This window comes from Babylonia areolata, chromosome 34 (genome assembly GCF_041734735.1).
Source record: "Babylonia areolata isolate BAREFJ2019XMU chromosome 34, ASM4173473v1, whole genome shotgun sequence".
Taxonomy (NCBI): Eukaryota; Metazoa; Mollusca; class Gastropoda; order Neogastropoda; family Buccinidae; genus Babylonia; species Babylonia areolata.
Genome location: NC_134909.1, coordinates 18,946,848 through 18,964,304, shown reverse-complemented (window position 1 = coordinate 18,964,304; position 17,457 = coordinate 18,946,848). Strand labels below are relative to the sequence as shown.

The window sequence follows — 17,457 nt, the reverse complement described above, 5'->3', positions numbered from 1 at the left end:
ACATTATTGAGATTTCTAAGAACACAAAAAAAGAACAACCGAAAATCATATTTATATATATACATATATATATTGATACCGGATATTGATATCGGGAGAGGCCTAAACCGTCGACAGTCAAAGTCAAAGTCAAGTCAAAGCAAGTAATTACTCCCTTTTTATGGGACATAAATCTCACCTTTACATGTTATGTGTCGGTACCATTTGAGAAGCACCTTTCTTCTTCCTCGTTAGCGACCACAATCATCAATTTGACTATTCTGTCACTTGTAGAGGGGGAGTCACTGATATGTATATATTCTATTTTTAGATCAGTGAGGGGGAGTCTGATCTTTTAAAAAGAAAACTGAACAAACGTCCATAAACAACTCCAACCGAACAAACTTGACCTTAAGGGTGTAGACGCCAATAGGTCGTTAAACTCCAATACTCGGCGACAAACGTCCGTTAAGCACTCCCGGTTCAGCCAGGGAGCCCGGGCCCAGGAAAAAAAAAAGTGTTGGTTGAAATTTGGAGGCCCTTGACACGTTATGGTAGGATTTTTAATGGTATTATCATTTCATACATGCACAAAAATAGCTGGTAAAATAGGTTCCTGAATTTAGAAGTGTCGATGGTCTTGGCCTCCACTACATCCTCAGGTAAGCTGTTCCAATGCCTGATGGTCCTTGGAAGGAATGAAAACTGAAGGAACTGAGTTCGGCACTGTGGGAGCTTTTAACACAGCAAGGAGTGCTGTCCGTCTCCAGTCCAGAAGGCTAGGCCACCTGAGATCCTCTAACATGTCTGAGGGGCTGGAGGTGTGTTTGTAACGCCTCATTACAAAGAGGACTGCTGTCCGCTGGATGGTCTCAAGTCTGTCAATGTTCTGTTGAGTTTGAGGATCCTAGACTGAGCATGCATACACCTTTTCTGCTTACACAAAGAACTTTTGTTCAATAAGAAGGTGGGGAATGACAGGACGCCCTGGTTTGGCATCCTAAATTCAGGAACCTCTTTTACCAGCTATTTTTGTGCATGTATGGAATGATAATACCATTCAAAATCCTACCTCTTGGATGAGCTTGCATAATTAAATGTTGGTGATGAGCCACAACTTTTTGGCCTGGGGACAGACTTCAGGCACAGTTTTCAGTTTCACAAGTTGTGACTGAGTTACAGCAAACGCATTTGATATATATATATATATATATATACACCACATCTGCTTGTCAGGTGCCTGATCAGCAGCATAACCCAATATGCTTAGTCAGGCATTGAGTGCCTTCAATATATATGTGTGTATGTTTGTATGTATCATTGTATGTATGTATATGATTTTTATATATATGTGTGTGTATACATATATATATATATATATACATATACATACACACACATATATGTAGATACACACACACACATATGTAAATATATTTAGATATATATATATATATATTTGTATTATATATATATTCTTTAGTCATATTATTAACCAATAATCTGATGGGCTGAAAACTGGAAGGTGTAGTGAAAAGGGGGTACGATTCTGTTGCAACCAACAGATGTCACGATGAGCATGATGAATTAGCGCTGTACAAGAGAGAAGGGTAGGAGATGATTGGGAAGGGATGGGTTGGGGGGGGGGGGAGGGGAGTGGGGGTGGGGGCGTATCAAAGAAGCAGCAGAGTGAGTTCAATCTGACATTTCTTATGCATGGTCTGTGCAGAGCAGAAAGACACTTTCCCATGGTTTGCGGACATTTAAAGTTGTATCTTTTGTTCAGTCTCAATTCTCATGTATTCTTATTATGCTTTTCTTTTCTTAATGTGTGTGAATGTTTTATGTTCTGCATGCAGCTGAAAGAGGCTTCCCCATGTTTTACTGACAATTTAAGTTGTACCTTGTATCTTGTCTTAAAAAAAATCAAACATACAAAGTACGCACAAAACCTGCATGCATCTGGAAGAAAAAAAAAGAATGTGTTTGTTTCACTTTTCTAAACTTGATGTACATGCTAACACATAGTGAGTAGATGAGTGACTTGTTCACAAACACTCACACACTTGCGTGCACATGAATACACACCTTCACATGTGTGCATTTGCATACATACAATGATACATGCATACAAATGGTACACACACACATGCACATGCACACACACACACACACACACACACACACACACAAACAAACAAACAAACACACATATTAACTAGATTTTAAGGAAATTAACTTCTTAACTACATGTGTGTGATACATGCATGCTTTCAGACGTTGTGGCCAAATGGCGTCCCCTGCCCAGCAAGCGATGTCAGAGGTAAAGATAGAGATTGATGTGGCTGAAGAAGAAGGAGGACCACTGTGGATGACCCAGGATCAGTGTTCAGGTCAGTTACACATCCACCACTTTTATTCCAAGAAGACATTTCCGGTCTTGGTCCAGTAGTGCATACATGTGTGCATGGCAATGGTTGTTATGAATGTGCAATATGCAGGATGAATGTTCAGTACAATATACCTGATTTTAACTATCATATTTTAAGTATGTTTATGTTAATAATTACATCGTAATAATCATAATTACAATGTTTTTAAAGCTAATATGTGAAATGCTTTTATTTGACAACATAATTATGTTTATTACTCCTGTTTAATCAAGTCATATTTAATGTTGTTTCCGTGTGCGCATGTGTGTATGTGTGTACTGGTTGTCTGGTTGTGTTTTGCCACACCTGATGCAATCTGTCTTTGTGAGATAATTAAGTTATTCTTATCTTAATCATAATCAGTGTGCAATATAGTATGTTATGCTCACAATCATAATTATTCAAAATAATGTTTATTATACATTTTGAAATATAGCCGGCAATGTGTGGAATGAATGTATGAAACAGTGTGTGTGATATTTTTACATCTGTGTCTTTGTTATAATCTTAATAACTGTTGTGTTTTACAGTGATGGTCTCCATGTTGTTTACTTGTCGTGATAATGCACCTGACCAAATTTCTCTAATTGGAGATAATAAAGTTATTCTTATCTTATCTTAGTATGGAACAAACTGCCATCTCAATCTGTCGCTTGGATTCATCAGAATCCAGATTTTGTCTTGTCTTGTCATGTCTTATCAGTATTGTTCAGTTTAAAAAAAACTCTTTCATTATGTCTTCTGTATTATTCACTAATTTGCTTCTTGAGCTTATGCTCATGGTGTGTGGGTGCATTTGCTTGTGTGTGCACGCTCCTCTTTGTGTATAGGTGTACCCAGTGCACGCATGTTGACATGTGTTCAACCTCTTCAGTGCCAGGCATTATTTTGACTTGTGCTTCCTATTTGCCAGGCAGTATTGGGTTGCTGAGGGAAATAAGTAACAAAAAAATTCAAGCTCGTAAACTACTGCAAGAGAGTATACACAACCCATACTTTCCTGAAAGGAAAAGAAACAAGACTGCCAAATTCTGATAGTTAGAAGTTCATTTAACACAATGATTATATAAATATATATATATATATATATATATATATATATATATATATATATATATATACATACATGTCCTTCAATTGCAAATCCTGCCTTTGCAATACCCGCTCACTTCATGCTCACTTTCAGACAGTATCAAAAAGGTTAACGGTGACCCAGTTGGCCCACAGTACAGGGGGGAGCACTGTTCATAAGTTCACATGCAGATGATACTGTTCGATCAAGGCCAGTGTGCTTTTCTAAAACCACGCTGTACACGCAATTCACCATACGCAGGGATCTGTTCACCCCCTTCATCCCTCTCTCGCTCCCTCCCTGCCCTGAATAAGTGGGTGGTTTGTATTTGAGGTCAACTCTTGGTCGGCCACAGAGCAAAACTTGACCTTGTTCTCCGTTTCCTCTCCCTTGTTGGCGGCATCTAGCTCTTCAAGTTACCCCCACCCTCCATCCTCTCTGCAAATCATAATTCTAACTCCCAGTCACGTCAAGCAAACCATCCAACAAGATTTTTCCCTCACATGATAGTGCTCAATTCATTGACGTCAGTGACTTGTTTCTGCAACATCTTGGATGGCAAAATTTCGTTTTGTTTTTGTTGAAACACAGTGCTGTTTCTTCTTCTTCTTCTGCGATTGTAGGCTGCAACTCCCACGTTCACTCGTATATATGTGAGTGGGCTTTTACGTGTATGACCGTTTTTAACCCGCCATGTAGGCAGCCATACTCCGCTTTCGGGGGTGTGCATGCTGGGTATGTTCTTGTTTCCATAACCCACCAAACGCTGACATGGATTACAGGATCTTTAACGTGCGTATTTGATCTGCTTGTGTATACACACGAAGGGGGTTCAGGCACTGGCAGGTCTGCACATATGTTGACCTGGGAGATCGTAAAAATCTCCACCCTTTACCCACCAGGCGCTGTCACCGTGATTCGAACCCGGGACCCTCAGATTGAAAGCCCAACGCTTTAACCACTCGGCTATTGCGCCCGTCAGTGCTGTTTCAAGCCACGAGGGTAATGTTGTGGTTCATCATCCGCCATTTTGAGAGCATAGTGAAAGGAGGGGTATTGACAATAACATCCAAAAATTACCATACAGAGTGTGATTGGCTGTTACTCCTCATGGATAATTAAAGTAGACATATTAACTAATTAAGCATTCTGGTCAGCGGCTATTGGGAAACGTCAGCTTAGAAACAGAACTGTGAAAAATCCTGAAATGATGCTGATGTATAATGTCATGGGGCAAATAGCGATGCATTTCTCATGACAAGTATATACATCATGGGGCACTGAAGAGATTAACTTTGTATTGTAAGCTCCACAAACTCCCTGCCTGGGAGGTGAGAGCATCAGTCCTCATCAGTGAGTATGTGTTTTAACCCAATGTTCGGTTGTCTGTGTGTGTGTGTGTGTGTCCGTGTGTCTGTGTGCCTGTGTGTCCGTGGTAAACTTTAACATTGACATTTTCTCTGCAAATACTTCAGTTCTTTCCAGTCATCTTGTTTAAAACAATATTGCACCTCTGGGATGGGCACAAAAAAATAAAAAAGAAGCCTAATTATATGCAAACTGCATTTACTGTTATATTTATTGTATTCTCTAAACTTGGCACTTTGACCTCTTATTCTGACACAACAACAAGAGGAGTCATTATTATCATTTTTTGTTCAAACAGGAACTTCTTTTGCTAAGCATGGAATTTTTATTTATTTTGCAAACGTTTTGGTGCAGATAGTAAAAAAGGGAAATTACTCTGTAATTAATGCTAGGGGACTTAATTTATCACAAGTGAGTCTTGAGGGCCTTGCCTCTCTTGTTATTATCGTTATTAAAAGTCTATGTCAGTTGACGGTGTACAGCATCTTGGTGTGGTCCTAAAAACCAGCCTTGTTTGAGTCCTTGTTCTTGCATCAGCACAAAGTGGAGCTAGTTTTACACAAACCCTTTTGATTCAGTCGCAAGCATTGGTGAACTGAAAAGCTTTTGAAAGAATGGTGATTTTTGTTGTTGTTTGTTAACAGTTCTGGAGCAGAAAAAGAAAGAAAGTTCTTTTGTTTGTTAACACTTCTGGAGCAAAAAAAAAAAAAAAAAAGAAGAAAAAAAAAATGAAGCAAATATTCATATTATGAATGTGATAGTGATAGTCTAATTATAAATTTTAGACTGATAATGTGATAGTCTAATTGATTGATTGATTGATATGGATACTTATATAGCACCTATCCTCGGTCAGAGACCAAGCTCTAAGCATTTTACAAACACGGGGTCATTTGCACAACAGGCTGCCAACCTGGGTAGAGCCGACTGATGGCTGCCACTGGGCGCTCATCATTCGTTTCCTGTGTAATTCAATCAGATTTCAGGCACGCACACATATACACTCAGACAGACGTATAACATTTTACATGTATGACCGTTTTGTTTATTTGCCCCGCCATGTTGGCAGCCATACATGGATTACAGGATCTTTAACTTACATATTTGATCTTCTGCATGCGTATACACACGAAGGGGGTTCAGGCACTAGCAGGTCTGCACATATGTTGACCTGGGAGATTGGAAAAATCTCCATCCTTTAACCCCACCAGGCGCCGTCACTGAGATTCAAAACCCAGGACCCTCAGATTGAAAGTCCAACGCTTTAACTATTCGGCTGTTGCACCTGTCTAAATGTTAGAGTGATAATCACAAAGGTTGATGAAGGTGATGAGATCAGGAAGAGAGATGTTCTTACTGACATTTAATTCATAACTTTTTGCAGGTTGCACTGGTGATACAGCTGATGATAATGTGAGCACAGCCACCACGCCCTGTGCGACAGACACTTGGAATCCGTCACCTGCAGTTGTGAAGACTGAACCAGACAGACACACAGACAGTGGTCCAGGCACCAAAGCTGAACCAGTGGATCCCCATGCAACAAGTAGGTGTGTTCCACCAGTTCCAGTCTGTAGTCAAAAGGGAAGGGGAGGTGGACAACAGATGTGACTGCTGTACCAGTGTTAATTTGTCTTCTTCACCACTGACTCCATGGGATGTAAAGTCTTATTTTCAGTATGAGAGATCGGAAGTAAATTTTGATTTCCAGACTGAATGTATGGGCCCAAACATAAAGCATGTTGTCAAGACTGAACCAGTCACAGCAAACACCAGCAATGATGTCATCAAGACTGAACCAGTCACAGCAAACACCAGCTGTGATGTCATCAAGACTGAACCAGTCACAGCAAACACCAGCAGTGATGTCATCAAGACTGAAGCAGTCACAACAAACACCAGCAATGATGTCATCAAGACTGAACCAGTCACAGCAAACATCAGCAATGATGTCATAAAGACTGAACCAGTCACAGCAAACACCAGCAATGATGTCATAAAGACTGAACCAGTCACAGCAAACACCAGCTGTGATGTCATCAAGACTGAACCAGTCACAGGAAACACCAGCTGTGATGTCATCAAGACTGAACCAGTCACAGCAAACACCAGCTGTGATGTCATCAAGACTGAACCAGTCACAGGAAACACCAGCTGTGATGTCATCAACACTGAACCAGTCACAGGAAACACCAGCAATGTTGTCATCAAGATTGAACCAGTCACAGGAAACACCAGCTGTGATGTCATCAAGACTGAACCAATCACAGCAAACACCAGTAGTGATGTGCAGACTAAGGCAGTGACAGACATCATGATGGCCATGACACCTGATGCAGTCAGCTCTGCATCCACCTCCAGCAGGGATGAAGGCGACAACAGACCAGCACGTGATTACCAGGTGGGTAAGACTTCTGGTATGGGCTACGTCTGATTTCTTCAGCAAGAGATACTGTAACAAACGTTTCATACTTTGCTTCCATTACGTCCATTTCTAGGGTTAAGGTTGTGTCATCGCTGAGGTATGTCTGCCTATTTTAAAGTTTCTTTTGTTTGTATTTGTATTTCTTTTTATCACAACAGATTTCTCTGTGTGAAATTCGGGCTGCTCTCCCCAGGGAGAGCGCGTCACTACACTACAGCGCCACCCATTTTTTTTGTATTTTTTCCTGCATGCAGTTTTATTTGTTTTTCCTATCGATGTGGATTTTCCTACAGAATTTTGCCAGGAACAACCCTTTTGTTGCCGTGGGTTCTTTTACGTGCGCTAAGTGCATGCTGCACACGGGACCTCGGTTTATCGTCTCATCCGAATGACTAGCGTCCAGACCACCACTCAAGGTCTAGTGGAGGGGGAGAAAATATCGGCAGCTGAACCGTGATTCGAACCAGCGCGCTCAGATTCTCTCACTTCCTAGGTGGACGCGTTACCTCTAGGCCATCACTCCACTCTTTTCCTTATGAGTCAGGAAAATTAGGGGGAAAAGCACCTCTCCCTCTGTCAGTCATCTCAAACTGGAAGAAAGGTCATTACATAACAGACAAGACAAGCAGTAGTGATTACTTTGACATCCACCGTTCAAGAAATATCTTCTTCCTCTTCCAGAAAGTCAGACACATGAGACACCATGCAGTTTACTGTCAAGTCATTGAGATCCATGTCCCTAAGCCTGGCAAAATCTGACAGATCCTGTAAACTTCTGTCCTTTAGCACTTTTCCTGTTGTCTCTGTTTTTCAAAATAAAGAATACAAAAAAAAAGAAAATAAAATTCAACTCACACCTCAAGTGGAAACTCAAAACTGGAGGCCTCCACTTTGAAACTGCTTTATGGAATGCATACTTTATTAACAACAAAAAGCCAAGTGTTGTTATTATCTTTGAATTTGATTGAAGAAAACACTTATGGCACCATCTGGAAGAATTGTCAAAGCCACTTAAAACGAATTGCCAGAGACTTTCAGATTGCTCCTTTTCCTATCCGGCTTTTGTTACATCTGACATGCCGGTTATAATGAATTAACTTTAACTTTAAGGTTGCTTCATTATATTCGGCGTGTCATGTTTCTCTGTCTCTTGTTCTCACACACACACGCAACTAGAAAGTTCTACATTTCATGTGCCTATGCTGACACTCCTCCACCTCCTTAGAATAGCCAGTGATTGTATGAAGCAATATACATCGCAACTAACTGACCCTTTCCGAGGTATTTCGTTACATCTGACTTTGTTACATCCGACATATTTTTAGTAGTGTGAAAGAGGATTTTTGCCGGGACCAACCATTTTGCTTCGTTTTAATCTGTATCCAGCATTTGTAACATCCGACTTAGTTATAAGCGGCTTTGACCTGTACAGTGTTCTTTCTGACCTTGACCACAGCTTTCGAGGTCATCCCATTTTCATTGTCACCGAAAACAAAGTGACTTAATCATCTGGTATGTTGTAAGTGTTAATGCTGGCATTTTCTTGACAGCTACTGGCAGCAGGCAAACAGAAGCAGGAAGGGTGGTAGGTATGAGTAAGACCTCTCCACTAGTTTCAGACAGTCCCTTGATAATGATGTGGTAAGCTTGGTGGGATATCAAACATCATAGTCATTTGAAAGAAGTTATAGTGGTAAGCTTGATGGGATATCAAACATCATAGTCATTTGAAAGAAGTTATAGTGGTAAGCTTGATGGGATATCAAACATCATAGTCATTTGAAAGAAGTTATAGTGGTAAGCTTGATGGGATATCAAACATCATAGTCATTTGAAAGAAGTTATAGTGGTAAGCTTGGTGGGATATCAAACATCATAGTCATTTGAAAGAAGTTATAGTGGTAAGCTTGGTGGGATATCAAACATCATAGTCATTTGAAAGACGTTATGATGGTAAGCTTGGTGGGATATCAAACATCATAGTCATTTGAAAGACATTATGATGGTAAGCTTCGTGGGATATCAAACATCATAGTCATTTGAAAGAAGTTATAGTGGTAAGCTTGATGGGATATCAAACATCATAGTCATTTGAAAGAAGTTATAGTGGTAAGCTTGGTGGGATATCAAACATCATAGTCATTTGAAAGAAGTTATAGTGGTAAGCTTGGTGGGATATCAAACATCATAGTCATTTGAAAGAAGTTATGATGGTAAGCTTGGTGGGATATCAAACATCATAGTCATTTGAAAGACATTATGATGGTAAGCTTGGTGGGATATCCAACATCATTGTCATTTGAAAGACGTTATGATGGTAAGCTTGGTGGGATATCAAACATCATAGTCATTTGAAAGAAGTTACAGTGGTAAGCTTGGTGGGATATCAAACATCATAGTCATTTGAAAGACGTTATGGTGGTAAGCTTGGTGGGGGGGGGGGGGGGTAATCAAACATCATAGTCATTTGAAAGAAGTTATAGTAGTAAGCTTGGTGGGGGGGGGGGGGGGAGGATATCAAACATCATAGTCATTTGAAAGAAGTTATGGTGGTAAGCTTGATGGGATATCAAACATCATAGTCATTTGAAAGACATTATGATGGTAAGCTTGGTGGGATATCAAACATCATAGTCATTTGAAAGAAGTTACAGTGGTAAGCTTGGTGGGGGTGGGGGATATCAAACATCATAGTCATTTGAAAGAAGTTATGGTGGTAAGCTTGGTGGGGGGGGGGGGGATATCAAACATCATAGTCATTTGAAAGAAGTTATGGTGGTAAGCTTGGTGGGGGAGGGGGGGGGGGTATCAAACATCATAGTCATTTGAAAGAAGTTATGGTGGTAAGCTTGGTGGGGGTGGGGGGGGGGGATATCAAACATCATAGTCATTTGAAAGAAGTTATGGTGGTAAGCTTGGTGGGATATCAAACATCATAGTCATTTGAAAGAAGTTATAGTGGTAAGCTTGGTGGGAGGGGGGGTGGGTTGGGTGGGGGGGATATCAAACATCATAGTCATTTGAAAGAAGTTATGGTGGTAAGCTTGGTGGGATATCAAACATCATAGTCATTTAAAAGAAGTTATGGTGGTAAGCTTGGTGGGATATCAAACATCATAGTCATTTGAAAGAAGTTATGGTTTTCTATGTCCTTTCTTTTTTTCTCTCCTTTGCCATAAATCATGCATTCAGTTCAGTGGGTGTTATATGTGAGGCTTGAAGACCTTCATGTCTTCTTTGTTGTGGTTTTATCCCTCATTGAAGGTGCTTCATGTTATGTTTAGTGTATTTCTTACTGTTGGCAATACTTTTTTTTTTACATTACTTTTTTTTTCTTTTTTTTTACATTTATTTGCTTATTTATCATCATTGTCTTATTTATTTATTTATTTATTTTTATCTATTTATTTATTTTATATTTTCTTTTTTTTTTTTTTTTTTTTTTTTTTTTTAATTATATTATTTTAATTTTTTTTAATATTATTTTTAATTTTTTTTTTCTCAAGGCCTGACAAAGTGCATTGGGTTACGCTGCTGGTCAGGCATCTGCTTGGCAGATGTGGTGTAGCGTATATGGATTTGTCCGAACGCAGTGACGCCTCCTTGAGCTGCTGAAACTGAAACTGAAACTGAAACTCATTGTTATTATGATCATTTCAGAAAGACGGAAAACTTCAGTCTTCAGTCACGACCCAGGCAGCACCTCAGCCGTGGGGGTCTGCATCAGAAATAACTGTACAACACATGTCTGCCAACACCATGTGCAGCAGCAACATGGACATGAGAAGAAACGTCTCCGGCCCAGATGACAGGAAGGTTGTGCACAGGAAAAGCAACAAAGCCGGCGATAACGCTGACAAGGAAGGTGAGAAGAGCAAGAGCAGGCACCTTGTGTGTGAAGTGTGCACTAAGGCTTTCAATCATGCTGGTACGTTGAACAGACACAAGATGATTCATACTGGTCGTAAACTGTTTGCGTGTGATGTATGCAGTAAGGCTTTTACTCAGGCTTCTCACTTGAAGACACACAAGTTGATTCATACTGGTCGCAAACCATTTGTGTGTGATGTGTGCAGTAAGGCTTTCAATTACGCTGGTACCTTGAAGACACACAAGTTGATTCATACTGGTCATAAACGGTTTGTGTGTGATGTGTGCAGTAAGGCTTTTACTCAGGCTGGTCACTTGAGGACACACAAGTTGAGTCATACTGGTCATAAACCATTTGCGTGTGACGTGTGCAGTAAGGCTTTTACTCAGGCTGGTCACTTGAGGACACACAAGTTGAGTCATACTGGTCATAAACCATTTGCATGTGATGTGTGCAGTAAGGCTTTTACTGAGGCTCGTCACTTGAAGACACACAAGTTGAGTCATACTGGTCATAAACCATTTGTGTGTGATGTGTGCAGGATGGCTTTTACTGAGGCTGGTCACTTGAAGACACACAAGTTGATTCATACTGGTCATAAACTGTTTGTGTGTGACGTGTGCAGTAAGGCTTTTACTCATGCTTGTAACTTGAAGAGACACAAGTTGATTCATACTGGTCATAAACCATTTGTGTGTGATGTGTGCAGTAAGGCTTTTACTCATGCTTGTAACTTGAAGACACACAGGTTGAGTCATACTGGTCATAAACCATTTGCATGTGATGTGTGCAGTATGGCTTTTACTGAGGCTCGTCACTTGAAGAGACACAAGTTGATTCATACTGGTCATAAACCATTTGTGTGTGATGTGTGCACTAAGGCTTTCAATCATGCTGGTAGTTTGAAGAGACACAAGTTGATTCATACTGGTCATAAACGGTTTGTGTGTGATGTGTGCAGTAAGGCTTTTACTGAGGCTGGTCACTTGAAGACACACAAGTTGATTCATACTGGTCATAAACCATTTGTGTGTGACGTATGCAGTAAGGCTTTTACTCATGCTTGTAACTTGAAGAGACACAGGTTGAGTCATACTGGTCATAAACCATTTGTGTGTGATGTGTGCAGTAAGGCTTTTACTCAGGCTGGTGCCTTGAAGAGACACAAGTTGATTCATACTGGTCATAAACCATTTGTGTGTGATGTGTGCACTAAGGCTTTTACTCATGCTTATACCTTGAAGACACACAAGTTGATTCATACTGGTCATAAACCATTTGTGTGTGATGTGTGCACTAAGGCTTTCAATCATGCTGGTAACTTGAAGACACACAAGCTGATTCATACTGGCCATGAACCATTTGTGTGTGATGTGTGCACTAAGGCTTTCAATCATGCTGGTAACTTGAAGACACACAAGTTGATTCATACTGGTCATAAACCATTTGTGTGTGATGTGTGCACTAAGGCTTTCAATCATGCTGGTAACTTGAAGACACACAAGTTGATTCATACTGTCCATGAACCATTTGTGTGTGATGTGTGCAGTAAGGCTTTCAATCATGCTATTTCCTTGAAGAGACACAAGTTGATTCATTCTGGTCATAAACGGTTTGCGTGTGATGTATGCAGAAAGGCTTTTACTGAGGCTGGTGACTTGAAGACACACAAGTTGATTCATACTGGTCATTAACTGTTTGTGTGTGATGTGTGCAGTAAGGCTTTTACTGAGGCTGGTGACTTGAAGACACACAAGTTGATTCATACCGGTCATAAACCATTTGTGTGTGATATGTGCAGTAAGACTTTCAGTCACGCTGGTACCTTGAAGAGACACAAGTTGATTCATACCGGTCATAGACCGTTTGTGTGTGATGTATGCAGTAAGGCTTTTACTCGGGCTCATTACTTGAAGGCACACAAGTTGATTCACACTGGTCATAAACCATTTGTGTGTGATGTATGCAGTAAGGCTTTTACTCGGGCTCATTACTTGAAGACACACAAGTTGATTCACACTGGTCATACAGCATTTGTGTGTGATGTGTGCAGTAAAGCTTTTACTTGTGCTGGTCACTTGAAGAGACACAGGTTGGCTCATACTGGTCATAAACCATTTGTGTGACGTGTGCAGTAAGACTTTTATTGATGTTGGACAGTTGAATAGACACCAAGTTGATTCGTACTGGTCATAAACTGCTTATGTGTGATGTATGCAGTAAGGCTTTTACTCAGGCTGGTCAAGCAAAAAAAGCATAGGTTGATTCATACTGGTTTTGCTCAGTCCAGTAATCTACAGTAACATCAGCCATCCCACACAGGAGAGAAATCTCATGTGTCCAGACAGGAAAAGGTTTTGCTCTTTCTGGTGATCTAAAGAGGCCCCAGCTGTCCCAGACAGGAGAGAAATCTCACATGTCTCCAGACTGTGGAAAAGGTTTTGCTCAGTCCAGTGATCAGAAGCAGCATCAGGTGACCCACAGTGGAGAGAAACCTCACACTTGTCCACACTGTCCTGCAGCTTTCACACCCCCTCAGGTCATTTGAACAGAAGCATGTGTGCACAAATTGCGCTTGTAAAAGAGTACAACCTGTCCTCAGTTGTTGATAGAACTCCTGCAGAGCTTCATGTTTCTTGTTGATTCTTTTCCCCTAAGTTTCTTGTGTTGAAATGTAGACAAATTAATTTCATGTTATTTTTTTTTCCTGTTTCAAACAACACAAGACATTGCACGTGGAACAAGGATTCCAGCCTGCTTTTGCAGACTGGTTTCTCACCAATTATTGCATTGATACATCAGAAGGCATGTCATCATGCAAGTTTGTATGTCATTGAGAACATCTCGCGCTGTAAAAACCCTTTAATTACACATACTTAACCGTGACCCACTAGTGCAGACTCTGGCAGGGGTCTGACATTCCTGTCCTGTGCAAAGCACTATCCACCTATGCAGGAGAAAACGAAAGTAGCTATGGTCGATAACCTCCTGGAAGTAGGTAACCTCCTTTATCTGCCTCATACTTTTTTTTTTTTCTTTTTTTTTCTGCCCCATCATCTGCCCCGTTTCAGTGGCATTAATCCCACGCCGCTCATTTAGATTCCCCCATACACGGCCACACCCGGGTTCATCCGTTGCAGTTCCAGCGTCGGCAGTCCACAGGGAACCATTGATGTTAGGTTGCCAGGAGGCCACACACCAGAGGAGACCCTGCACTGCTGCTGAGTCACTTCGGTGGTGTTCAGTGGTGCCTGTTCATTATAATTTAAGGCTATGCCCCATTCAAAGAGAACTCAGTATCTACCAAGAGGATAAATGAGTTAGTAACAGCAATGAAAAAAAACCCCTTATTTCTTAAAATTGAATTCAGTGTCAGGTTTTGAAACACAGAATCGACGGGCGCAATAGCTGAGTGGTTAAAGCGTTGGACTGTCAATGTGAGGGTCCCGGGTTCGAATCACGGTGACAGCGCCTGGGCCCGTATGCACGTCAAACCCGATTAGCTTATTCGCGTTTAGGGCTTAAACGCGGTTAGCTATTCGGAGCTTAAACGCGATTAGCCCCTCTCCGGTTTTGGTATGTACGTCGCCCTATTCGCGATTGAATAGCTCTCCGCGTTTACGGGGCAGGACATGGCGCGCTATTTATAGATTCTTTGGAAAACCGCGGTGCAGCAGGCATTGCTTTCGGTTTAGACATACCCTCCCTCGTGGAACTACCGCTGGTACGTGCTTCGTCGGTTTTCGTCAGTCCCAGTTTTTATTGTTTGTATTACTTGCCATGGAGAATTCAAAGCGCACTAGGAAGCCAAATTTCAGTGCTGATGAAATTCTAGTATTTCTGGAAGAGATGCAGGTGGAACGTGCGCTGTTATTCAGCAGTTTGAATCCGAGTGTAACCAACCCTCAGAAGACAGATACATGGAAAAAGATAGCCGAGAAGGTGAAGGCGTGCGGAGTGGCCGTTCGCACGGTGCAGGAATTGAAAGACAAATGGCGTTCCATGAAAGGGGCTGTGTTGAATAAGAAGAGGGATGAACGCAAAACGGGAGGAGGTCCACCCCCACCACCGGTCCCGTACGAAGACATCATTCTCGACATCATAGGAGCGGACTCCAATTTGTTCGAAGGCATCGGAGGTGAGTTGTGGGTTGACTTTGTTCTTTGATTCGTTAATCAGTGATAATTCATGGCGATGTCCTTCTATTCCAACTGCCCCGCCTGCATCGATCAACCATCATTGTTCCATTTAACCTGTTATTGTGTGTGTGTGTGTGTGTGTGTTAATCTTCAGTTTAACGTCTATTCACTGTAAAGTGATATTAGACCCAAAACAAAAAAACGAACAAAAATAATAAATAAATAAACAAAAACAAAAACAAAAAATAATAATAATAATAATAATAAAGTTAGAAAAGTGTGTGTGTGTGTGTGAATCTTCAGTTTAACGTCTATTCACTGTAAAGTGATATTAGACCCAAAACAAAAAAACGAACAAAAATAATAAATAAATAAACAAAAACAAAAAATAATAATAACAATAATAATAATAATAAAGTTAGAAAAGTGTGTGTGTGTGTATGTGTGTGTGTCGAGGGGGTGGGGGGAGGGAGGGGGGGATTGGTCATGTGTGTAAATGAATGTGTATGCATTCGTGTGTGTGTGTGTGTGTGTGTGTGTGCAACTTGTAAAAGAAATATTTACAGTGTCCATACAGAGATGAATGCTTCAGGGTGTAGTTTCTCCAGCGAGGAAATTAAAAAAATGTATGATCTTTTTTATTGCAGGGGAAAGAGACAACTCAGGGTTTGACACCTTTGCAGCAGAAGGCAGCGACGTATCAGCTATACCAGACACTCAGCAATTTACTGGTATGTGAGTTTTCATTATCCATTTGCAGCTTTGCACTCATCATGATATTAAAGTATGATTAATAAATGAGTAAATATCTAAATGGTAATGTCAATGGTTTGGAAGTGGTAAATATTTTGAGTTGTGGAAGCCAGTATATTTTTCAGTTAAATGAATAATCTAATGGTTGTCAGATCTCTCTCTCTCTCTCACACACACACACACACTGAAAAGTGCAATTTATGATCATTACACAAGTTTTATTCTCATTGTATTTTCATTTCATTGCAGATGTGCAGCCAAGCTGTTCATACCATTACCAGCCTACCTCCACGTCAACTTTGAGGCACAGCACATCAACTCCAATTCCCAGTGGCGCATCAACACCAATTTCAGGTAAAGTAGTAATTCACAAATGTTCTAAAAGTTCTCCCGGGTTTGGATCACTATGCCAATGCATTGAAACAGTTTGTCATATATGATAATTAATATAGATTGGACACATTGTTATTGCAGAGGGAGGATCTTTCATGCGTGTTGAGACCGAGGCTGGAGAAACCATTTTGGTCAACTTCGTTGATGGGCCCGTCAACCCAGCCACCCAGCAACCTGCCAGCATACCAGCCACCCAGCAACCTGCCCAGCAACCTGCCAGCATACCAGCCACCCAGCAACCTGCCAGCATACCAGCACCTCAGCCTGTGAGACCAAAGAAGAAAAGAAAGATGGCTGAGAATCCTATTGTTGTGAATGCAGATAGTCAGGATTTAGTTGAAGAATGGCTGCGCAGTCAGATAGATATCAACAAGAAAAAGAAGGCTTTGATTGAATTGAAAAAAAGAAAGATTCTCCTTGAAATTGAGAAGCTTGAGAAGGAAACAGAATAACTGAAAACATCACAATCAATGAACGTAAATGTGAACTTTGATTTTCTTGTTATGACGCATACATTATTTTGTCCACATTTGCCTTGCACTGTCATCAGTTATAGATAAGTTTATTTTTTTCTAGTCATGGTGCATTCTTGGTTGAAATCCTGTCACAGATCTAGTCAGATTCCAATTGATGGTTAAATCATTTCATGCTGTGAAACAGTTCCATTACATAAATCATGATTTTCCAAGGTTAATGCACATATGTACCTCAGAAGTTTTTTTTATATTTTATTTTCATGTCTATTTTGAAAATAAATGGTACTGTTCTCTTCAAGACATGGTGTGTGTGTGTGTGAGAGAGAGAGAGAGAGAGAGAGCACTGCTATCAATCTGAGGTAATTTGACTCACCTGTCAATCTAGAAGAAATTGTTGATAAGGCGTTGTCTTGCTGCTTTCCCACTCGCCACTCTGGCTCGCTCTGTCATCTGTCTGGGGGCGGGACGCTGCTGTTCTGCTTCCGAGTCGGAATTCGTGCTGTCAGATGAGCTTGAGTCGCTGTCACTGTCAAGAGTCCAATGGCACGT

The 17,457-nt window shown here is 40.8% G+C and overlaps 2 protein-coding genes across 8 annotated transcripts; both read left to right on the top strand.

Moving 5' to 3' along the window:
- The first annotated feature begins 97 nt into the window (after window positions 1–97).
- Window positions 98–12,970, top strand: LOC143277409 (uncharacterized). Of its 7 annotated transcripts, XM_076582209.1 has the most exons (5): window positions 98–143; window positions 2,257–2,372; window positions 6,236–7,252; window positions 10,937–11,141; window positions 11,689–11,866. In XM_076582209.1, exons 3-5 carry the CDS (start codon window positions 6,389–6,391, stop codon window positions 11,715–11,717), a joined length of 1,098 nt encoding a protein of 365 aa, XP_076438324.1. In that variant the 5' UTR covers window positions 98–143; window positions 2,257–2,372; window positions 6,236–6,388; the 3' UTR covers window positions 11,718–11,866. The 7 variants fall into 7 exon arrangements, with proteins under 7 accessions (XP_076438324.1, XP_076438318.1, XP_076438325.1 ...); XM_076582203.1 differs by having other exon boundaries at window positions 10,937–12,970; XM_076582210.1 differs by lacking the exon at window positions 11,689–11,866 and having other exon boundaries at window positions 10,941–11,068.
- A 313-nt stretch (window positions 12,971–13,283) lies between these two features.
- On the top strand, window positions 13,284–17,221 carry LOC143277410 (uncharacterized). Its single transcript, XM_076582211.1, has 4 exons — window positions 13,284–15,285; window positions 15,934–16,017; window positions 16,289–16,393; window positions 16,514–17,221. Exons 1-4 carry the CDS (start codon window positions 14,928–14,930, stop codon window positions 16,882–16,884), a joined length of 918 nt encoding a protein of 305 aa, XP_076438326.1. The 5' UTR covers window positions 13,284–14,927; the 3' UTR covers window positions 16,885–17,221.
- The last annotated feature ends 236 nt before the right edge of the window (window positions 17,222–17,457 follow it).